This window comes from Myotis lucifugus, unplaced genomic scaffold, assembly GCF_000147115.1.
Source record: "Myotis lucifugus unplaced genomic scaffold, Myoluc2.0 scaffold_12, whole genome shotgun sequence".
NCBI lineage: Eukaryota > Metazoa > Chordata > Mammalia > Chiroptera > Vespertilionidae > Myotis > Myotis lucifugus.
Genome location: NW_005871060.1, coordinates 2,977,013 through 3,002,772, shown reverse-complemented (window position 1 = coordinate 3,002,772; position 25,760 = coordinate 2,977,013). Strand labels below are relative to the sequence as shown.

Here is a 25,760-nt window from a genome sequence, read left to right as displayed (position 1 = left end):
TGAAAATGATGAGACCACATCAATACATCTAATTCTAATGTAATACCACTCTACTCACCCTGACTGGGATCTGACACCTCTTGCCAGACCATCCTTCCCCCATAATACACTCTTCTCACCCCATTGAAACTCTGAACATTCTGCTTTGGGCTCTCCCTCCCCCACACTCAGAGCAGACTTCCACTTTGTTCTCACCTAATTGCCTTAGCACTGGATTGTTTAGAAAGGGGAGAGAAGAGAAGGGGAAGAAGAGCAAGAACCAACGATTAATTTTAAATCACAGGTGGACTCTGAATAAGATCTTTTCTGCACATAAGCCACCTGCAGGCTTACATGAGGAAAATGTGTTCTTTTCTCTTACAAAGTCCTCGTCTCTCTGCAATCTTCTGATTTCCCTTAGATTTCCTTTTCTCAGCTTCCTTGTCCTGGGATTCATATCATCCAGCACTAACACGTATCTAACACTTTCATTCATTTTATACATCATCTCGTGGGATATTTCAGATTTCATTTACTCATTTGCTGTTACTGAAAACCCTATATTTTATTATTATCTTTATGCCCGTCCCCATGTGTGACCCTTATTCTATTCTAGTTTATGATTTTATGCCACATGGCATAAGGTTTGGTCCACTAAATTTGGCATGGTAGGACCTGAAACATTTTTATTTTGGAAAATCTGAGCTACAAAATGTGTCACTAATTACTATATCCTTGAAGTCGAAACAAGAATTCCTCCCATGAAGTGTTGCAATCAGCCTCAGTGCGCAGGAAAAAAATGTTAGAAAAACCTCAAATTATATTAATAGGCTATCTGTACAATAAAAAAACCAGTCTATATTACAGTTTCCTTTCTAATTTCTTTATTAACTTTTAATATTCTAAATTGCCTTCCAGCTATAAGACTCACTCATTATTTTAATTTGTTTCTGGTTACAGGTTTCATTTAAATTCAGTGAACAGTTAGGGAACCATCTAACATGTGGCAGTTAAGTCTTTCTTCTGGAAACGTGGTCAAAAATGACAGCCTGTATGTAGAGCTCTGTCGGGATAGGGATTCTAGTAGAGTTGTCACCTGGTGGAGCCTAAAATACAGAAATCATATTGTTAATCAGTCCAATCCGTGCAAAAATTGCTATTAAAGACATTTTCTTCTGGTTTCAATGTTGTAGCAAGCAGACCTAAAAACGCTGTGGCAATGGAGACCTTTCCATGTTTTCCCCCAGATTCATTTTCCGAGGAGCAGTGATAATTCCTCTCAAGAGCTTTGAGGCCCTGGGTTGTGACATTACTGAAACCATCTAGGATCAAAGCAGGGTCCGAGGCTCATACTTGTGCAGACTCTGCTGAACAACATGGGTCACTAACTCTGCAAAATTCTCAGGGAAGGGCTTTGCAAACACATGTGATCACAAGTTAATAAGTAAAAAATAATCCTATTTTGATTTCAAGTAATACAAACGTCTCAAGTTTGGAATTGATTCAGACTCACGAAAGTAACCTGTCCAGGGGGGTTTCATGAAAAGGTTCTTATCACTTTAAAAACAATTGTTATGCTTTCCCCCCTTCAAATTATAATCTTTGATAAAAGATTTGTTCTTTCTATGTTTATTCAGGATTGTCTATCATACTTAAAGCCTCCTAAGGAGCTCCTGTAGGAACAAATATTCACTGATGTGGTATTGATAAGACAAAAGAGAGAGGTACTAAAAGGGGTATACAAGATCTACAATTGGGAAATTATTAGTCATTGGGCCTTTGCTATATTGGAGGTGCAAACGAATAATCTTACTTGCTCTCTCTTCTCTGTAGGAAGAGATTATAAGATTATCTGGGACTAGAGAGGAGCTTTAGTATTGCCTTTTCCCAATAGTACCTTATTTTTTTTGTGTGCTAGCTGAGAAAGAATATATTAGATCCATCTTTTATTAAATAAGTCAGTAAAATTGCAAAGACTTTGAAATAGGTTAAAAGAATGGGTGTCCTGAATGGCTCATCCATCCAAGTCTTTTTTGCCTTTCATCATTTTTGTACTATTTTACAACTCTTTAAGTTGTAGAAAACTGATGATAAGGCCAGATATTCTTGTCTACAAATATGCAAATGAATTGTGCCTCCTGGAAGGCAATTAATTATTGCTCCATATCGGGGCCTGCTTTGCATCTATTTGTAAGTCAATTTCATTTTTTTATTTCTCATATATGTTATGCTCTTTGAATCCTCCTTTGAAATATTTTTAATATCTTACTGGTTCCCTCCATAATTAATGAATTAAATACAATCTTTGGCATATTCATTTTATATCTGTATGAGAGTCACAATTATATCCTTTTAGGAAAAATAATCTTGCAAACATTTTGGAAGTTCCATGTGGTGTCCAGTGGCTTCCCTGATAGCAGGGGAGTCTGTGTTGCTGGGAGGTTATTGCATTTCCTGGAAGACTTCAAGCCAAACATTTCTTTCCTTGGCTCCAAGAGGTAAATTCCCAGGAGCAACAGAACTTTCGCTTTATTGTTCTTCTGTTTCTTTACATATTTTCCTTTTTACCATTTTTGTGTTTTGTTTTGGAACTTTTACAATCAATAAATTATTCCCCATTGGTGACAGCAATGATTTGGAATTTGGTTTTATGGTCTAACCTTTGTGATCTCTGTAAATGAATGAATAGATTATAGAGATTTATTCTTTCTTGGGCGAGAGACAACAGAGACTATGATTTATTAGTATTTTCTTTTCTTTGTTTATTTGTCTACTTGTCTAGATAAGCTCTTGTTCCCACTAGCAAAGAGAACAACTTTTTGCTATATGGAGTATTAATTTTTGTGTGTTTACTTTTGACCAGTGGCTAATGTTTAGATCTGAAGCTATAAGCTCTCTGGGTGACTATGTGTGTGGACATTTTTCAGGCCTTTTTCTTTGTTTGTTTGTTTGTTTTATTGTTTCTCAGAATCCTTGTACAATCTTGGTACTTACCAAGGACCCCATAGAATGTTCACATGCAGTACAACAACTAATATGATAGCCAAAGATTTTCTAACTTTTATATATAGAATACTTCAAATGTAATGGGAAACAAACACGTACCAAAACTCTATAGAAAAGTGTGTAGATGGCAATAATTACAGAAGAAGAAACAGAATATACTAACATGCATATGAAAGAAATGTTCATCCCTAATAAAATTAAAAATGCAAATTGAAATGACCCCAAATAAATTTGGATATAAAATAAACAACATTAAAAAATATGCAAAATAAATAGGGCATGGTGATTGAGCAGTCTTATTTCAGGTATATGTAATTGCAAATTGATATGGTGTAACTGCATAATAATTTGACAATATATTTCTAAAGCTTCACAAAGTTTACACTTTTTAACTGAGCAAGTCACACTTTAGGAATTCACCTTAAAGAGAAAAAAAGAACACCGAAACTTGGTTATAGAGAAGTATTATTTAAATTTGGGGAGAAAAACAGAAACCAACCTAAATGTCCATCTATTAGAAATTCTTATATAAACTATGATTACTCCAGGATTGAATGTTATTTACATTGTTATACAGCTAGCTTTTTCGCTTGATAATTTAGTCTAAACAGCTATTCATACCAGCATATCAACTTTAGTAATTATAGTTTGAAGTCATTTTTAAAACTGCTGCATAGTATTTAACTGTGTGAACGTGTCATAATTTATTTTATGATTGCCCACTCATGGACATACACATAATTTCCAGTTTTCAACTATTGCAGTGAAAAATGATATCCTTTCAGAACTTTCATTGTTTCTGAGTTGATAGACCACTAAGAAACAATATTCGTTCATTGAACACCTACTCAATGGAACATTAAACAAATTCTCTCATTTAATCTTCACAACAACTTTTTGTAAAATGGTTGTTTTTACAGAGTTTACAGATGAGATAACAATGGTGAAAAAGTTTTCAAAGAGATTTAGGAATTTCCTTAAGATCTATTTAACTCCAATACATCACACCTATTGCCTCTCTTCAGCAGCTTTTCCCTGCCTGAGTCCTGCTGGCTATTCCCACCATTTGCTGCTTCCCCTGTTGCTCTTCTAGCCTCTTTCAGCTACTTCCATGTATTTTGGGGAGTCCCTGGGTCTTCATTTCTCCAGTGGAATTCATTAAGAGACTTAAGCAAGTCTTTAAATATCCTAAAACATTATTATACTACTCTGTGTGTATGGCCATGTATGCATTTCCTTTTTTGAGCAAATCCATAAAACATCAGATTTTTTAAGTAAGCTGCATTTCCCAAAAGGTTAAGATCCTGTCTTCTGGAGCAGCTGCATGTGTCTGTGAGGTAGTTTTCTGGACTCCCCAGTTGGGGCTGCAATCTGTTTGTTTTATTGTGTTTTTATTTTTTATTTTTTTATTCTTGCTGAAGCTCTTTGAGGCAATATGCATTGCTGAGGCCACCGGGTTTATACGGAAGATATTGCAGCCAGCAATAACCACTTAGACACTGTCAACATGAGATTTTCCTGTCTTGCCATCGGCCTTGATCACTGATCATGCTATTATGTTCCATGTTCCAGTATACTTCAACATCCCTCCCCTTGCTTTGGGATTTCAGGTCTCAGAAATTGCAAGCACCTGCTGGGGTTGTGAACGGTTAGGAAGGAATCATGGGAGAGGACAGCTTATTCAACTGTAGAGACTCAGGAGAAATCGTGCTCTCTTTGAATTAGAAATAATCCCTTAACTGTGGTCTCGCACGTGCAGTGACTTCATGCCTGACTTGTGTTTTTTAGTGTCTGCTTCTTCGTCATTAGTTATTACATCTTTGAAATCACGGAGGAAATGATTATTTGTGTGTTTTTATTTTTTATTTTATTTATTTATTTTTTTTATTTTTTTAAAAAAATATATTTTATTGATTTTTTACAGAGAGGAAGGGAGAGAGATAGAGAGTTAGAAACATCGATGAGAGAGAAACATCGATCAGCTGCCTCCTGCACACCCCCTACTGGGGATGTGCCCGCAACCCAGGTACATGCCCTTGACCGGAATCGAAAATGGGACCCTTCAGTCCGCAGGCCGACGCTCTATCCTCTGAGCCAAACCGGTTTCGGCTATTTGTGTGTTTTTAATCTTTAATTTTTTATTTCAATTAAATTTATTGGGGTAACAATGTTAATAACATTATACAAGCTTCAGGTGTACAGCTTTATAATATATCATCTGTATACACTATTGTTCTTAGTCAATCATTTCCTCCACTAGGAAACTAATCTTCCCTTGTCTCTCACACTGCTTGTCCTTCTTTGTGAGGAAAAATTGCATGAAAAGTGAGCTTGAATTGGGGCTACTCTCTATTCCTCAAATGCTTTTATTATCATTTCCCTAGTCTATATTGGTCCCTTTTACCTTTGGCATGATGTTTGATTAGGTTGCCCTTCTAATTAGAAGTGTAAAACAGTAAGTTTTCTTTGTCATGAATATGTTATTGAGATATGTACTATTCTTTTTACTGCAGATATTTGATTTGGATGGTGAAGAGTTATCATTAATAATCTTTATTACTGAACATTGACATACATCTAATAATTCAAACATATATATTTAATTTTTTTCTTTCCTCCAGCTCACCTTTCCTGTGCTGCACTTCATATATGAATTCATACATTGAACACTTAACAACAATGTGCTTATCTCTAGGGATGGTTCCATACTGTTGCATATAAAGTAAAAATCAGTTTTCCAGGTCAAGAGGAGGGCATAGCATTTAAGTGTTAGGACTTTTAATTCATAAAAGCCATGCTCTGCTAATATAATTTTTGATGGATTCCTCAAGGCCATTGATTTTAGCAGAAGTTAGTTGAGTTAATACTCAATTTATATGTGGTGGACTTTCAGTTCAGGTATCCCAGGTGATCGCCCAGGGGAGAAAATGTGTAAAGGCTTCTTAGTATGTGGGTGTTTTAGGGCTGTAATCAACCAAACATTCAGTAATTTGGGCAGCAAAACCAGAAATTTGGCAAGGCCTCAGCTTTCTTAATAACTGTGACTATGCCACAGTTAAAAAGCACCGTTTACAAGGGCCTCTGAGGAAAATCCAGGAACCAAAAAAGTGGTGTTGGTGATTCAGTAAGTGTCCCCTGCCCCTTGCGTGGCATTTGGGGGGATGCTGTTGGATACTTTGAAGAAACCATAGCCTTGCTTAAACTTACTCTATTCAGTGGGAGTTTTTATTTTTTAATGTCCAATGACATTATACCTGGGCCCTGTATAAAGACAGATTGTAAAACCGAGGACCTTCACTGGAAGGGTGGGGCTTTCAGAGATTAAATTCGAACCATCTGCGGAAAGGATGGAGGAATGTTATGGGCCTCCATTTTGAGAAGAACAATTTCAAGGCCGTGACAGGCTCCATCTGATTTTAATGTCCACATGGCAAGGGAAATTAAGACCAGTCAATGAACTGTGAGGTAGCATTAGGGAGGCAATTAACACCTTCTCTACTAATGGTCACAAGTGCTCTGGTGAGGGTCGCTTGGGAAAAACAGAACAGAGGAAAGAGGAGCTGAGAGAAGGTACTGCTGGAATCTTCCTCTAAATTAACCCCAACCCCAAATAAAAACATATGTTCTTTTGGTAAAAGTTATTTTTAATTTTTAAATCTTGTTCACCTAGATATTCTTTTGCTTATAGAAAAATAAAGTAGAATTGGGCAGGCCTTTTTTTTTGGCATCTGTATAATATGTACTAATGGCTACACATTTATTAAAAAATAATAAAATAATTGCTTCTCTCATTTACCCATGGACCTAACACATTTCCATTGCTCTGCACACTCAGGGTCAGTACTCCAAAGTTCAGCAAAGAACCCCCAGTGTTAATTCAACTACCAAGGGGAGGAAAGCACCAGAGTCAATTACTCTAATTTTCAGCTAAAAATAGCTCTATATATGTTTCTAGTGCCTAAGATCCTAAAATATTTTCACGTTAACCTCAAAAGTTTCCAGGATTATTTTTGGCCCTCCTATTCACTTCTTTAGCAAATATTTAATATTCAATTTATTCATTCTGCAGATGTTTACTGAGCACCTACCACATGCTACCCTTGGAGGTGCAATAGTAAAGCGACCAGAAGGGTTTCTGCCCCACGTTTCAGTTTATGCTTTCCCACTCTCTGTCACATATATTGTTTCATTTGAGCCTCTGGAAAAACCTACCCAATCTAGTGATTTTTGATGAGGCAGCGATAATCAGAATGGGTATCACCAGCCTCACTCTACAATGATCCAAATAAGTGGGGAAAACTAGCAGCAATTGATCAGCAGAGGCATCCAGTGTGGTGGATCGCATTCTATAGAAGTTATCCAGAAGTCTTTGGCACATGGTCTGTACTTTCTAGTCTGTTTGTGTGGTCTCAGGAATGTATAATGTAGATTACCTAAAATTAACACTGTTGAATTAAAACTTGCTTTAGAGGAACAAAATTTGATTAGTTTATGGACATAGAGTAAGGTGAAGCAACAGCTAATAAAATATGACTATGTAAAGAAATGGGCATCAAATCCAGCTAATCTTTAGGATCACTTAGGGATATATTAAAAATACAGATTCCTGGGCCACACTGCAGCTGAATTCAGATTGAACCTCTAGGAGTGGGGTCTACGGCTCTCACATGATTGGCTAGTGCAAGGAGAGAGGAAGGGAAATGTTTTAGTGAATTGACAGAAACCACTCCTAATTAAGCCATGGTGAGTTGGATGTTTGATAATGAACTCTTGTGAAAACATTTTACATTCCAACGTAATGCATTTTTATCTTTGAACAATTGTGATTTAAAAAAAAAGAAATGAGTCTTGCTCCTGTTATACTGTGAGGAGTGATGGTATGTAAAAAAATAATACATGCTACTAAATTGGTGCACAACCTACACTGCACATGCCTTCCAAGCTCTGTGACAGTCAGGACGGATCCGGACAGCTTTATGTTACAATAGTGTCTTTTGTTTCACCAGTTTCCTACATCTGATAGAAACCACATTCTGTCTAAGATCTTTTAACATGTGTTTTTTGTTTATTTTGTCATGAGCCACGTATCAAGCAACTATATTCAAGATGCAGTACAACTGCTTTACTGAATTCAATCATTGATTCTATTATTTTTTGATGGAATGTTTAGGATTCTCTATTTACAGTATCATGTCATCTGCAAGTAATGATGGTTTTACTTCTTTCCAATTTGGATGCTTTTTATTTCTTCTTCTTGTCTAATTGCTGTGGCTAGGACTTCTGGTACTATGTTGAATAAGAATGGTGAAAGCCGACATCTTGTCTTGTTCCCAATCTCAAGGGGAATGCTTGTAGATTTTTCCTATTGAGTATGATGTTGGCTGTGAATTTGTTATACAAGATCCAAAGTAAATATCCAGAAATCAGTTGCATTTTTATATACTGATTATTAACTATCAGACAGGGAAATTAAAAAACAGCAACATACAATTTCATTCACAATTGCTTCAAAAAGAATAAAATACCTAAGAATAAATTTAACCAGAGATGTAAAAGGCCCTGTGCTCAGAAAATTATAAGACACTGAAGAAAGAAATTGCAGAAGATACAAATAAGTGGAAGCATATACTGTGTTCATGGACAAGAAGAATTAACATCTTCAAAATGTTCATACTACCCAAAGAAATCTACAGATTCAATGCAATTCCTATCAAGATACCAATTTCACAGAGCTAGAACAAATATTCCAAAAATTTATATGGAACCACTAAAGACCCCAAGGAAGGAACCAATTTGGAGGAATCATGCTACCTGATATCAAACTATACTACAAAGACATAGTAATCAAAACAGCATGACACTAGCATAAAAGCAGATATATAGATCAACAGAATAGAATAGAGAGCCCAGAAATAAAACCATACCTTTATAGTCAATTAATATTTGACAAGAACATACAGTGGGGTAAAGACAGTCAATTCAATAAATGGTGCTGGGAAAATTGGACAGGTATGTGCAAAAAAATGAAACTAAACCACTTTCTTACAATGCACACAAGAATAAACTCAATATGGATTAAAGACTTAAATGTTAGACTCCAACCCATAAAAATCCTAGAAGAAAACATAGGCAGTAAAATCTCAGACATTTCTTGTGGCAATATTTTTTTGATATATCTCCTTGGGCAAGGGAAACAAAAGAAAAAATAAATAAATGGGTGTACATCAAACTAAAAAGTTTTTGCACGGCAAAAGAAACCATCAACAAAATTAAAAAAGAACCCACAGAATGGGAGAAGGTATTTGCTGATACATCTGATAAGGGGTTAATATCCAACATTTATAAAGAACTGATAAAACTCAACACAAAAAATCAAACAAACCAATGAAAAATGGGCAAAAGACCTAAATAGACACTTCTCCAGAGAGGACATACAGATGGCCAAGAGACATAAGAAAAGATGCTCAATGTCACAAATCACCAGACCAATGCAAATTAAAACCAAAACGAGATATCACCTCACACCTGTCAGAATGGCTATCATCAATAAATCAACAAACTACAAGTGTTGGTGAGAATGTGGAGAAAAGGGAACCCTTGTGCAGACTGGTGCAGCCACTGTGAAAACAGTATGGAGTTACCTCAAAAAATTAAAAATGGAACTGCCCTATGAACCAGCAATTCCACTTCTGGGAATTTATCCAAAGAAACCTGAACACTAATTCAAAAGAATATATACACCCCTATGTTCTTTGCAGTGTTATTTACAACAGCCAAGGTTTGGAAGCAGCCTAAGTGTCCATTAGATGAGTAGATAAAACATCTGTGGTACATTTACACAATGGAATATTACTCTACCATAAAAAGAAAGCTAATTTTACCCTTTGGGACAGCATGGATGGACCTGGAGAGCATTATGCTAAGTGAAATAAGCCAGTCAGAGAAAGACAAGTACCATATGATTTTGCTCATATGTGGAATCTAATAAACAGATTGAACTAGCAAAATAGATACAGACTCATAGATAGCAGACAGCTCTGGTGGTGATGGTGGTGGTAGTGGTGGGAGCTGTAAGGAGGTGAAGGGATTGAGTGAAAAAGAATAAAAGAGAAAGAACTCATGAATATGGACAACGGTGTGGTGACTGCAGGGAGGAAGAAGGAAGTGGAAGTGGAAGAGGGTATGTGGGGGATCAATGGTGATGAAAAAAAAGATGTAGTCTGTTAAACACCAAACAAAGTAGCAAAAAGGAGACTGTCCTGTAGAATTTCTTATTTTTCATACAATTGACTTTCTTTTGTACAAATGAGGTTTATCAAGCAGAAAAATAACATCACCTTATTTCAGAATGGCTTATGCATTTTCATACTTAGAAATTTTGATTCTAAGTCCTGAAACAAATGACACAGATTCTCATTGAACTATGCAGAATGGCAAAAACTCATATTTTGGCATCCACAGTTGGAGTTCAATTTTCTCTCAAAACTTCTCTGTCATTTCTCTCCTTCTGAACTTTGATCTCAACCCTGGTTCCACATTAGAATCACTTGAGTGTTTGGAATATATAGATGCCCAGGCCTTCCACCCAGGCCCATTCAACCAGAATCTTTGCAAGTGAGGCCAGGCTGCATATATTCTAAAGTTGCCTGGGTGATTTTGATGTCAAGGCCTGTGCTGAGGACCACTTTCTAGCCAATAGGAGGTCCTCTCCCTTCCCATGCAGGCTCTGTGCTTCCTCTATATGGGATGTTTCTTCCAATTAGAATACCCCTTCTGCTCCAGTCCCTGTGTCCTCACCATACTCATCCTCCAAAATTCAGTTCAGACTTGATTTTTCAATACCTTAGGTCAAATGTAAATTCTGTCCCCTTTGAATTCTTATAGAGCTTGTTCTGTTTTCTCAAGTCACTTTCTAGATTTGTCATTTCTGTGCACATAAGATTTCCTCACCTAACCACCCACCCACCCACCCACCAATTAACCTATAGGCTTTTTAGAAGAAACCTACCTTTCTGATTTACTTTTAACATCTCACACTGTCCAGTAGGTGCTCAGTAACATCAAATGAGGAGGAGGGAGATGGAAGAAAGATGAAGAAGTGACAGGTATACTGACTTCCATCCAGCTCACCTTCTCTATATTCCTCCAGTGCAAGTCTCCCATTCTCCGCATCCTCTCTCTTTTCTGAGGATTGGGGTGAAGTGAGATCTCTTAACCACTGTTTTTGGTTTTTTTTTTAAGATAAAAACACATTCTATAAGTTTGGTCTTTACCTGAATAATTGGGGAGTTAAAATATTAATAACATCAACTCAGAGACTTGCTCATTACAACAGGACCCCTAGTTCTAGTCCTCTTTGTTCTCTATTTGAATTATTATGCTCTCATCCTCTCCAGATTTTCCTCCTAGTCTGTCCTAATCTACACTCTCTCATGTCCTTAAAACATAACTTCTATCCTGTTATTCCCTAGCACAAGAGCCTACACATATTTTTCCACTTCCTATCAAGTTCAGTCTGAGATCCTCATTAGTCCTGCATTCAATGATTTTCATGACATTTCTACACTTAATTCCCCCTCTTCCCCTTCACCTAGCCAATGCAGCAGACAAACTGAACTATTTAGACATGTTTTACTTTCTTTTTTACACTCTTCAACATTATCTTTGCTAGTAGATTTCATTCTGGTATTGCCTACCTCTTCATCTTTATGAGTTCAATTTCTAATAATTCTTCAAGCCCAATTAATAGATTACCTCCTCTATTGTCATCTAACATTATTCCCAATGCAGTCCCCTCACTATCACCTCTCCACTGTCTCCTGCCCCAGGTCATAAACCATCTCTTCTACTGAATTCCCAAAGCATTTCCTTTTTTCCCCAAAATATCATTTTCTGCTTTATACTGTAGTTATGTTTTGTACATGCCTGTTTTCCTAAAACTGCTATAAGTACTGAAAGGACAAGGGTTGAAATCTTGCTCATCTTTATAACCTATGAAGTCTCATAATATTTAAATTCCATTGCTAAATTATATTAGTAATGAACTACATGGCCTTGAGCATGTCATTTAACCTGTTTGAGTCAATTTGTTCATAAATTAAAATATTCGAATTCAACAGAATTAATTTGAGATAGGTTAAATTACATATTTCTGGAACTACACACGAAGATTTAAAAGCACATACCAAAACAAAGATTTCTGCATGACCTCTACAAAACTTAAAATGATAGCTGCACTAGCTGTTTCCACTGATAAATTCTTGCAATTGTTTTTTCTGACTCACTTGGATCACTATATAGTAGTCTGGCTGTACCCTCTCTGGCTATCACTGCTACATCAGGTATCAATGACATAACCCACTCAACTTTTACTTAGTGTAGCATTACTGTGTGTTAGCAGGGAATCACTCCTTCAATCACTTATTCCATGAATATTTATTAAGTATCTATTAACCAGGCATTTCCCCAGGTGAGGGGCCCTCACATTTAGTGAATAGAAGAGGGAAACATCTAACATAACTAAGAAAGATTTTTTTTCAATTTTAACTATTGTATACAATCTCTCTCTCTCTCTCTCTCTCTCTCTCTCTCTCTCTCTCTTTCTCTCTCTCTCTCTCTCTCTCTCTCTCTCTCTCTCTCTCTCACAGCGGTTAATGTTTCCTAAAATAAAAATACAAAAAAGCCTTTAAAAATTTATTCAGATAATGTAGGGGAGTGAGTGCAAAGTGCTTCCACTCAATCCTCCTAAAGATAATACACTGGAAACATTTTGGTGGGTGTGAATCACTCAAACAAGCATTCTTAACTCAAAAATAGAAACTTGCCTTATTTGTTCCAGATGTTATACAGCTGCAGGGAAGTTAAAGCCAGTGGTCCTGTTTTGAATGCTATACAGCTGCAGGGAAGTTAAAGCCAGTGGTCCTGTTTTGAATGCAACCAAACTCTTATTGCATTTGGAATTTCTTAACCAATGAACACACATTACTTGTTCTAAGACCTGCACAATTTTCTTTTTTTTCCACTGTTACCATTCACAAACAACTATGTTTCCTGGGAACTACACTTCAGAATTAATGAGTCTACATCTGTGTTATACAAAGGAAGCACATCCTGTTTATAACTATTTCTACCTGTCATTTATCTTGACCTCTTTAATTTTTTTCTGTATACTAGCAGTAAACAATTAGAAACTGACATTTTATTATTTTTGGCTTGAATTTTTAAAAATTTAATATTTTGGGTGACATTGGTTAATACAATTATATAGGTTTCAGCTGTATAATTCTACAATATATCATCCGTATTTTGTATTGTGTGTTCACCACAGTCAAGTCTCCTTCCATCACCATTTATCGCTCTTTTATCTTTATTTATCTTCCCCTTTCTCTCTGGTAATCACCATACTGTTGCCTGTGTCTATGAGGTTTGTTTTTGCCTTAATTCCTTCACCTTTTTCACCCAACCTCATCCCCCCAATGCCCTTTTACTCTGACAACTGTCAGTCTGTTCTTTGTATCTATGAGTCTGTTTCTATTTTGTTTGTTAGTTTATTTTGTTCATTAGATTCCACATAAATGAAATTACATGGTAATTGTCCTCTTTAAATTTAAGCATAAAAATATTTCAAAGAGAATACTTGAAGGAAAGGAAAGTTGAACTGTATTGTTCTTACAATATTTTATAACACCTTAACTATGGAGTTATAAGGAGGTGTTTATCTCAGGAAGAATTTCAAGTAAAATTATTGATAAAAATATTGAATTATTTTTATTTATTATTTTAATATATTTTTATTGATTTCTGAGAGGGAAAGGGAAAGAGGGATAGAAACATCAATGATGAGAAAGAATCATTGATCAGCTGCCTTCTGCAAGGGATCCCCACTGGGGATCAAGCCTGCAACCCAGGCATGTGCCCTGACCAGAAATTGAACTGTGACCTCCTGGTTCATAGATCGATGCTCAACCACTGAGCCATGCCAGCCAGGCAAAATATTGAATTTTAAAATCTAATTCTTATTATTGTGCATTGGTAGTTTTAAAAACTTGATATTTTAGCTAACTTCTGATTTTCTTGTAGGTCTGTATGAGATGCTTTGTGGGAACATAAAATATAAAAGGATCATGGCTCCTTGAAGAAGGTGAATAAGTTAAAAATTATGTAGGAATGTACATGATAATTTTATATATAACCATGAAAATTGAAATATTTGTGTTATATTTTGAGAACAAATGCTTGAGAACACATGTTTGAGGACAGAGTACCAAGTCTCTTGAGATTATTGTCTTTTTTATGGAGAAGATTTTCTCAATTGTGGTTCAAGGATAATCTGTAGCAGAATCACACTGGCTGCTTTTGGGCCCTGTTGAGTCAGAATCTCTGTGACTTGGGCCTGGGGCTGTAGGGGGACCCTAGAGATCAGGAAAGAACAACAACACTCTCATCCTCAAGTTGTGAACAATAAAGCTCAAGGAGGTTAAATTAATTGATCAAGGCCATGCTGCCAGTTGAAGTAAGATCTAGAATTTTGTTTATTGATGCTAAGACCAACATTCTTTTCCAGTAAGTCAACTATTAATTTTTATCTTCAAAAGGTAAAATTTAAAGAAATAAAAGTTTACAAATGTTATCAGATATCCCATCTAATAATTATTTACTCTTATCACTAATAAACTAAATCCTTGTTTCTTTCTCTAGAATTTAGAAATACCTTTCCTTCAGACTCATGAATCTTTGAATTATAATCAAAACCTTCAAGAAATAAAGAGGAATATGTTACATTTCATGAATTGTTGACTAAATCTTTGAAATTTTGTGGTTGATTATTTTGGAAGTGAGTGTTTTAAAGTTATTTGAACCATGTTCAAGTAACAGTTTGCATTCAATAATGACTCCACAAAGACCATAAAACTATAATTCATGACATACATCCTTGAAGTATTTATTAGCTATTAGTTAAAACAGAGTTCTAAAATAGTCTAAGTGTGATGTCATTCAAAACTGATTCAAAAATTTGTTTCACACATCTTAATGAAGCTATTAATAATTTTGTATATTTTTATGTATATAGTTTAGCTTTCTAAAAGGAAAAGTCTCTGTAAATGTTATTTATTAAGTTTTCTGTACTTAATTGATAACATTTTGACACTCATTTATGATAGAAAAAAGGCACCACTAGAGAGATGGTGTGCTGATAAACTCACCTAGCATTAATACATTTATAATAAATATGGCCCTAAAGATTTTCAGGCCTAGTCCTTCATTTTACTGATGAGAAATATAAGACCAGAAAATAGTAATGTTATTTTTGAAGGAGAGAGCATTGTGACAGAAACAAGTACCCAAACCTCTTTTCTTCCTTTTCCAGAACTCCTGTTTACAGCTGAGCATATGGCCATCTGAATCAGGATTGCATTTTCCAGTCTCCCAAGTAGCTAGATATGACCATCTGACTAAGCTTTTGTCATAGAACATATGTGGACATTTGTGTGGTAGCTTTCAGGAAACGCCCTTAAAAGGAAGTGAGAGCTTGTCCTTTGCACCCTCTGAGTTCCCTCCATGAATCCTGTTGGGAATGCAGTTGTTTTGGCAGAGGATCTATTTTGCCCGATGAGGATGAGGACCAGCCTGGCCCAGATGACCATGGAGCTGCCATTCCAACTTTGGACTGACAATATCTCCACTCACACATGGAAAAGAAAGAAGCTTCTTCTGTTTAAGTCACTGTCTTGGGGTTTCTGATATTTGCAGTTGTCACAGAGTTAGGAAAAGTGTTTTTGCAACCACTTTTGTCTGTTTAGTCAGTCCTTCCTGAGAGAGCAAGATTGACTATCTAAAAAGGCAATAAACCATTTCTTGCTATAGAATTTCATTTATTCATTCTTTGAGCACATAGATATTGAGCACTTTGTATGAGCAAGGAACCTCACTAAGTAGATATGACACAAAAATAATTTTATTGTTGATTTTGAATTTCTAAAATGTTTTGGAAAAGTTTTAGAACCAGATCCTCCTTTTCCTTGGTCGATCCTTGTCCCTATCCCAGGCATATCATATAATTTTTATTTTTTTCCCTATGAAGGACTGATTTTCTGGACTTTAATTTTAGACCTATGCTGTCATGTGACTAACATATATTTCAAAAGTAAAAAAAAAAAAGCCCAAGAAACTCAAGCACATATGACATTAAGTTTTAACCTTCACCCCCAAACATATGACAAGTCATGATTAAAACCATGATGCAAATGCAGCCTTTGAATTATGTAAGATATAAATATTTGTCCTTGAACAAATTCAAAATATCAATGGACATATCTTTAAAATATTTAAATAAAATGTATTTTCTAAGTTAACACTTAGAAATACACTAAGGACCATACTATTTTCAGGGTTAGTTACATATAAAAAGGAATATTAGAATTCTGGGTACATATATGAGTTGAGAGTCTCCCTTCCCTACATGACTCATCTCCACATAGAGTTAAAAATGACTGGCCATCTGGAAGATCAGATCAGATCAAACAAATGCATTGCCCACTGACTCCCTGATCTCATTCTGTGCTAGGCATGGAGAAGTATCCCCATATATGTGTTCCATTTAAATCCCTCCCCCTCCCAAATTCTTTATTGATTTCTGATAATTTGTTGTTTTGGAGTGCTTTTTTTTTTTTTAAGAATAGTACATGCTCTAAGTTTCAACATATTTTTTTTCAACTCTAGATTTAAACGTTAAGGTTGTCAAATATATAATAAAATTTTGAATAATGGTAGAAATACAATCAAATTTGGAGATAAATATAAAAGCAGACTTACTCTTGGGTCCACGTTGAGAATTTTTCTGTCTCTTTTGTATTTGAAAAGCAAGCCTTCTGGATTATCAGCAATCACTTGATAATTGGGAGTTGAGTTCCAAACAGCAATTTGACTGTCCCAGTTGTAAAAGCTATAAAAATAAATATTTATTAGGAATTTATATGTATAGTATATAAAATTGACAAATATATTTCAGAAAATATTTGGGGAAGTTCAGTTGCAAGATAAGTGGATCAAATCATAATTTGTATTACCATGTAGATTACATGTACTTAAAATTCTTGCAGAAGAGTTTAGACTGGGTTATTCTCAAACCATTTACATATTTCTCAAATCAGATACATATTTATGGATATTTTGCATGATTTCCTGCTTTGGACACTCTAGCATCTAGGGTCTATTCCAGTACAGTATTATATTCCCAGGAAGTCAAGAAGAAAATTGATGCAATTTAAAGCTATTTTTTCCTGCTCAGACTCTTCAGGGTATTAAGAATATTCAGGTTATTAAGAGGCTGTTTACAAAAAGGAAAGGCAGGCTAAGTTTATCATCTCTTTTCATTCAAAACAAATGAATTCATTTCTTTCAGGGTCTATTTTTCAATAATATATTTCCTGGGGAGTGAGGAAACAATTTGCCTCTGATAGGTTCCCCTAGACCAGGCATGAGGTAACGTATTCGATCACAACCCATGTGAAGTTGTTCTCATTTTGCAGACAAGGCAAACAGACTAGGGGAGGTTAACTAGCATAGTCAAGGCCTTGAAACTAATATGCCATAAAACTAATATTTCAACTAAGATCTGTGCTTTTTTTCAAACATATGTGTTCTTCCTCTTGTTCAACATTGCCAGCAGTTTATCCTTTTGTTGTGGTTGTTGTTGATCTATGAAAACTCCTCTTTTTTCCATGTCTTATTTTATACCTACTTGTCAAAAATGAATATAATGTTGTCATATGGGTTGGAAGAAGAATACTCAATATTCTTATTTTACATGTCTTATTCCTGTTAACACATTTCTAATATGATGCTAATAGGATCACATATTAATGCATTTCTGGTATGTCTAATACTATCCTATTTCCGTGCTGTTTCGCCCTCTATTACTCTCTTTATTTATTTTGAAAGAGTAGATTTTATTTATTAAATTCACTCTGAATTATATTGTTTTCTGAGGCATCGACTTGTGTGCTATTACCTGAAAATGTAATGTTTACCCTCAACTTTTTCCATACTCAGAAAGAACCTTGGAGGGTATATTAGTGATAACTGTTTCCCTCTCGTTCCCCACTACTCTTTCTATGTTCAGGACATAGGGATGTCTGCTCTTCCTAAGTCACAGAGTTAGGTAAAGTGGTTTTGTAACGATCTTTGTCTGTTTAATTAGTTCTTGAGAGAGCAAGAATGACTATTAAAAAGGAAAAGATGGTGGTGAATTGAGGAAAGGAGATGAGCATTCATGGTTTGTGGGGTTTTCACTTTAGCTAGTCTTCATAAGTGGGATTTGTCATGGCAGGCTTAGCCTCCAATAAGGTGATGGTAGCTAGCAGCCTATATGTAGTATTGATTATAAATTAATTTCACTGGGGAAGGTATTAGGAGCCAGTTTGACTATGCACCCAAGCTAGATTCTTGAATTCAATTTAATACATAACAGAAAATCATTTGACCTTCATCTTACTGACTGTTCAGTTAGGAGTTTGCTAAATTGGAATAGGAAACATGGGTGTGATTCTAAATCTTTCATATAATTCTCTCTAAATAATTATTTACGAGATGTATAGATATAGGTAATCCCAGTAAAATGCTTGAGTCACAGCTATGCTTGGAAGTAACATGGCTTATATCATACATTCCTATCTTTTTTCTCAGATCTAAAATTAAAAGCCTTGTTAAAGTCCAAGTAGCCTGTGTGTGTGTGTGTGTGTGTGCGCGTGTGTGTGACTATATAAAAAGCTAATTTGCAGGGCTCTTTAATTTTTATTTTATTGTGATAAGAACACAACAGCAGATTGACCCTTTTACAAAATTTTTAAGTGTACAATACATAACTGTTGACTGTAGGTACAATGTTGTACACTAGAGCTCTATAACTTATTCATCGCGCTGAACTGAAACTTTATGGCCATTAATTAAACCCTAATTTCCCCTCTCTCCAGCACTAGGTAACTGCTGTTCCTCTCTTTGATTCTATGAATTTGACTATTTGAGATACCTCATGTAAGTGAAATTATACAGTATTTGTTTTTTGGTGATTGACTTATTTCACTTTGCATAGCATCCTCAAGGTTCATCCATGTTGTCCCATATTGCAGAATTTCGTTCTTTTTAGGGCTGAATAAATATTCCATTGGATTTATAAGCCATATTTTCTTTCTCCATTCATCTGTCAATGGACATTTAGGTAATTTCCATATTTTGTCTATTGTGAATAATATCTTTTAGATCACATATAGTTGAGTGTTTTGTGTGTTTTTTTTATTCATCTCGCCACTCTATGATTTTTTTTATCAAGGAGTTTAATCCATTTACACAAAGTAATTATTGATAGGAAAGGCTTATACTCTTGGCTTTTTATTATTTTCCATTAGTCTTGAAATTCTTTTGTCTGTCTTTTTCTCTTTTACTATCTTCCTTTTTGTTTGTTGATTCTTTTATTGATATGGTTTGAATGATTTCTTATTATTTTGTGTATATCTGCTTAAAGTATTTTTTTGGTGGTTACCTTGGGGTTTACATAAAATATCTTCTAGTTTTAACAGTAAATTTTAAGTTGATGATAACTTAAGTTCAATCACACATGCAAACTTTACACTTTAAATTCTCCCCACATATAGTTTATGTTATTGTTGTCACAGTTTACATATATTCATATTATGTATATTTTAATATATTTTAGTTATAGTTATTTTTTAAACTTTTGCCCTTTAACATAATAGAATTAAAAGTGATTTAACCACTATCATTATAGTAATACAATACTCTGTATTTGTTTACTGGTATATATTTACCTTTATCAGTGAGTTTCATACTTTTTTTATGCTGCCATATTTCTGTTTAGCATCCTTTCATTTCAACTTAAAGAACTCCTGTTAGCATTTCTTGTAAGGTAGGTCTAGTAATGATGAACTCTCAGAGATTTTCTGTTTTGGGAAAGTCTTTATCTCTTCTTCATTGTTGAAGGGCAATTTTGCTTAGTATAGCATCTTGGTTGGCAACTTGTTTTCTTTCAGCACTGTGAACATATTATTCCACTCCCTTCTGGCCTACAGGTTTCTTCTAAAAATTTGCTTATTTTCATGTTACTGTGTCCTGTAGATATAATGTCACTTTTCTCCTTCTTTCAAAATTGTCTATTTGTCCTTGATTTTGTCAATGTGATTATAATGTGTCTTAATGTAGATATCTTTTGAATTTACTTAAATGGTATTTCTTTAACTTCTTAGATCTGAATACCCATTTCCTTTTTCAGATTTGGGAACTTTTCAGCCATTATTTTTTTCTTTGAGTAAGTATTCTTGTCCTTTGTCTCTCCCTTTGTCTGGGAATCCCACAATGTGTATATTGGTCCCTTAAGGATGTCCTTTAACTTTTCTTCACTCTTTTTCATTCTGTCTTCTTTTTGCTCCTCTGACTTATTCCCAATGACAAGCCTTTGAGTTTATTGATCCTCTCTTCTGTTTAATCCAGTCTGATATTAAAATCCTCTAGTGAATTTTTTAGTTCAATTATTGTGTTTTTAGCGTCATGATTTCTGTTTTGTACCTTCAAATATTTTCTGTCTTGGCTGAATTTCTCACTTTGTTTATGTACTATATTCTTGATCTCAGTGAGCATCTTTATGAGAGTTATTTTGAATTTTCTTTCAGGTAAATCATATTATTCATTTCTTTTGGGTCAGTTTCTGGAGATTTATCTTATTCCTTTTTTAGGGAACATTTTTGCCCAATTCTTGATTTTTCTTGACTCTGTTTTGAGGTCCACACATTAGACAAAGCAGGCCACTTTCCCAGTATTCATAGACTGGCCTCGTACAAAAGACCTCTACCACTCAGCTTGGCAAGAGATTCTGAGGGCTTCTTCCTACTTTTTCCTCCCCAGGTGGAAACAGGCTGCTGTGGGTTTTGTATGCTTGCTCTGTGATGAACAGGTGGTAGAATCTATGGTGCCTACCAACCCACACCACTGTCTCCATTTTCCCCTAGGTTAGTGGTTCTCAACCTTCTGGCCCTTTAAATACAGTTCCTCATGTTGTGACCCAACCATAAAATTATTTTTGTTGCTACTTCATAACTGTAATGTTGCTACTGTTATGAATCATAATATAAATATCTGATATGCAGGATGGTCTTAGGTGACCCCTGTGAAAGGGTCATTTGACCGCCAAAAGGGTTGTGACCCACAAGTTGAGAACCGCTGCCCTAGGTGGATAGACTGTGCAAGACACATCAGAGCTCCAAGACTGGCAGAATAGAAACCAGTCCTCTGAGAAGTCCCCTCAGAAATGGTGGGGATCTGGATATATAAACCAGCCCCTTCATTTCCTGGGAGAATTTGACCACTAGGGGATTTCCTTTTGATCATAAGGTACAGCAAGAGGGTGTCCCAAACCTCTCTATTAGCTTTGGTAAGGCTGGTTTTGCATTTGCCTGGAGTGCAGGAGCCTTTCAGTTAGTTTTTGGATTTCTCACAAAGGGATTTTGTCTGGGGATTGTTGCCAAATATGTGTGTTTGTAGGGGGAGAGAGGGCCTGTAGTTTCCTACTCTGCTACTTGCTGATGTCACCAATACAGATGCAGAATGGGCTAATGCATATTTTAACCTTAATTCCACTCCTTTTGAGCCAACTACATTCAGATCCTCACTCTAGATATTGTCATGAACCATAACTCTATTGAATTTTTATTGTCTCCTGGTATTCTTTTGTTAGTGAATGTACACCACTAATTTGGCTTCACTGAGGCCTTAGGTTCCTGGCTCTCCCTTTCTATACTAGCTTTTTTTTTTTTTACTTTTTTTACTTATCTACAATTCATAAGATACTTGCCAAGACTTACAAATTTCTTACTTATTTGACCTTCTTTATATTGAAAAATACTTGCCAGTACTTACAAATTTCTTACTTATTTGACCTTCTTTATATTGAAAAACACCAGTTTTAGATCAATCCAAATGTTTGATTTCACTGTTCCTGCATACGATCGGTGATAATTCTTGCTGAATTTAACATACTGGATACTATTCATATAACTTTAAATTCAAAATATATAGCTGCTTTTGGATTCTAGACATTGCAGAGTACTTTCTCATGTTTTTAGTTATCATTCTTTATCATTCATTACATTGTTTCCACTCTCCAATTTCTTCACTTTCTTCCTTGCTCTCAGATGATCTCACCTCTTACTTTATTAAGAAAATAAAGTACATTAAATGGAAACATGATCAACATCCGGTGCCATCACTAGCAAATTTCTTTATATTGACAGTGTCCCTATTTATTTCCATTTTCAACTCAGAGGAATAAGTGCCCCTCTTTCTTTACAAGATAAAAGTCATCTCCATGTGTGGTCTGAAGTTTATCCCTTTTGCCTCTTTAATACTTTCAATAATTGTCCAAAATTTCCTTAATATTATCAAACTCACCTCACCACAAAACCTTTCCCCAGAACTAGCAAATACTTATAAATCATCCCAACTAAACAAAGAGCAGGAAAAAAGAGAGAAAGAAAAACAAAGAAAATAAGAAAAGACAGGTGAAAGACAGAAAAAAAGTAGAAGAGGAATAAGAAGGGTAAAGGAAAGAACAGAAAAGATTAAAAAACTTACCTAAACTTAGATTCTCTCCAGACTGTTAAATTTTTCTCCTAAGACATCATAATTAAACCTATCTTCTCCATACCAACCCACCTTCTTCCTCGCAGTTCTCTTGCCTGAGCTGCTGTTCCATATCATCTGCTCAACTGTACTTAACTGGGATCAACCATAAACTCCTAAATCTCAGTATATCAAAAGCTAAGTTTTTCTTTCTTACTCTCTAAATTTATTTATCTTTGTTGTGCTGTCTATATCAATATGTGGCACTCAAGAAATGTGTATTTATTTAATAAACGATGCATACCCATTTGTAATATTATTATGTGTAATTCAATCGATTATATTATTTCTGTTATTATAGAATTAAAATAAAGAAGTAGCAAGAATAGTAATTTTTAAAGGAAATTAAGACAATTTACCTGAAATATTGATCTGGGACTTAGAAAATATAAACCCTGATGCAATAATTCAAATTTTCTCTTATCTAAAGTTCAGAGGTTGAACTATATATTGAAAAGATTATTTATAATGCTAATATTTTGCTGTTGTAAAAGCCATCTTTGATTCAGTAAGTTCTTACACATTATTTTGATTTACATCTCATTGTTCACATCTTGAATATACTTATAGAAAACTTCAAACACATTGTATCTACAATATATAGAAGGTAAAAGATACTTTTATGAATAATTTAAGGTTTTTGTAACAAAAAAACAAATTTCCATTTTCTTCCTATGATAAACATCCTAGGAATTGTGTATTTTAGTGCACAGGTATAAGAATATACTTATACACATATATACAAATAAGTTCAAATAATAAAATGAAATGAATATGTGGAAAGTCTGTTCATTATGTGATAAGGGGGCCTCAATGTATGCTTTTGAAAACAATTACCTGTTTGTCATCTATTTTACATGATAACTCCTGGAACAAGAGAAAATATTTTGATAACATCATAGGGCAACAGAGCTTTGGACTACCAGGAGAAAAAAATATAAAGCCATTTCTCCAGAATACCATGTTTATACTAGTTTTACTGAATATCTCCCTTCAAATAGAATGGGAAGGGCATATTTATGGAAATTATTAAAGCACAAAAACACAATGTTAGCTTTATTTTTTAAAAGAACATAAAATATATTTAAAAGCAAGCTAAGGTCTTAGGAGTTAATACAGAACAAAAATAATGATTATAACAACTCCTGTATCCAGTATATAAAACATAGTGAAAAAAATTAAATCCATACCACGTGAGCATGAAATTTGATATCACAGAGAACACATCACTGAAAATTAAGTTGTTTTCATGTAAGATATTTTTCCTCTGAATATAAACAACAGTTTATAATGATTAGGAAAAATTTTTTGTTTCAGACTCCATAAATAATGGAACCTTTTTGTGTTTTATGCAGTTGGACCAGTAGGCATTTAAGTACCTAAAATTTGCATGTAGGTATAAAGTTAAAACACAGTTTAGTTGAGAGAAAATGAAAGAAGAAAATATTTATAAAATATATTTTTTAGGATAGAGACATATTTATATTTAAAGGAAATCTGTAAACATAAAATAGCCTTGGAAACTTAGAGAAATAGCTTTATGGAATAAAAAAGATTTTTATTGAAAATGAAAATCCAGAAGATCTTCTATCAATCATGGTAATTAAGTGTTAAACATTATTGTCTTTCTTTTTATCTGTCTAGAGAGCCTGAAAGTAGAATGACCTTATAATTTTATTGTCCAAACTGAGACAGAAGTGGGCTGCTAGTAACAATTGTGCCAAGACAACATGGGTAAGCTCAGATGATGCGGCAAACTGAGATATGTGGTTTCCACACCTACAAACCATTTAACACTGCTATTTTAGAGTTGATTGGACCAATGTTTGTGTAAAATGTTTCCAAAAATTTCCATAGATTTGCCAAAAATATGATAAAGATGTTGAAATAATGCTAAAATGTGTTCTTGTGGTTGATCCTTTTTATTTCATTTTATTGCTATGGAAAAATTATATTATGTGGAATTGCAATTGTGGTGTAGAGACATAAAATTTAATGTAGAATAATAAATATTCCTATTCTTTTTCTATTTTTCAAATAATGTCAAAGCAGTAAAACATTCTATAATAACTAATCTTCTGAAGTATCGTATTCCATGTAAAAATATAATTTGATCAGTTATTTTGGTTGGTAGGAATATGATTAGTGTTTCCATAAGTTAGTTAACTTGGCTCTTATTTGTGAATATATATTGTATTCCCAAATTAAATCAGTTATTTAATAAATGCATATGCCAGTTGGGAAAATATAGATAACTGTTGAACAGCCCACTGTAACTCTTAAAATAATTGAGAACATTAAAAACCCTAGTGACAGATAGTCAGAAGGGTCACTCAATTCAGTTCAGTTTTGGGCATCTATTCTGTGCCCACAATGGTCCTGAATATTTAACAATGAAAAGAAACAGTTCTTACCTTCAAGAAACTCATAGTTTGTGGGATGTAAAAAATACAAACAAAGGATTACAATACAGTGTGAAAATAATACAATAGAAAATTTATGGCCCTAACCGGTTTGGCTCAGTGGATAGAGCATCGGCCTGCGGACTGAAGGGTCCCAGGTTCGATTCTGGTCAAGGGCATGTACCTTGGTTGCAGGCACATCCTCAGTGGGGAGTGTGCAGGAGGCAGCTGAATCGATGTTTCTCTCTCATCGATGTTTCTAACTCTCTATCCCTCTCCCTTCCTCTGTGTAAAAAAAATTAATAAAATATATTTAAAAAAAGAAAATTTATGTAAGGTTTTTTACTACCATAATGGTAAAAAAAGAACATATGTCTTAGTGAAATATATTCTAATGAGATTTTCCTGATGGAAAGCATCAGGGCCAAGCATTTCAGAAGTTAGATTAGCTAAAAACTGAAAAATGTACATACATCAGTGTTAGCCATTATGAGAGATTTTCAATAGTGCACTGGGAGATGAGGCAGAAGGTAAATTGTTGTGGGTTGACATTAAATATGAAATGTGATTCTTAACTATCTCTTTAATGAAGAGAAGAATCAAGCTACAAAATGTTCTAGCTATTATGTAGCTAAATCAGCATTCAATCTATGACTTTCAGGTAATTATTTCATTGCTTTTCTGCTG

The 25,760-nt window shown here is 34.6% G+C and overlaps 1 protein-coding gene across 1 annotated transcript in view; it reads right to left on the bottom strand.

The window, feature by feature from the left end:
* Positions 1-900: 900 nt before the first annotated feature.
* Positions 901-25,760, bottom strand: part of CUNH4orf22 (chromosome unknown C4orf22 homolog) — a 520,196-nt gene continuing 495,336 nt past the window's right edge. The window contains exons 5-6 of the mRNA XM_006084529.2: positions 16,798-16,927; positions 901-1,085 (exon numbers count right to left, since the gene is read on the bottom strand). Coding sequence (XP_006084591.1) covers positions 990-1,085; positions 16,798-16,927 — 226 coding nt within the window. The 3' untranslated portion in view covers positions 901-989. The remainder of the gene's footprint in view (positions 1,086-16,797; positions 16,928-25,760) is intronic.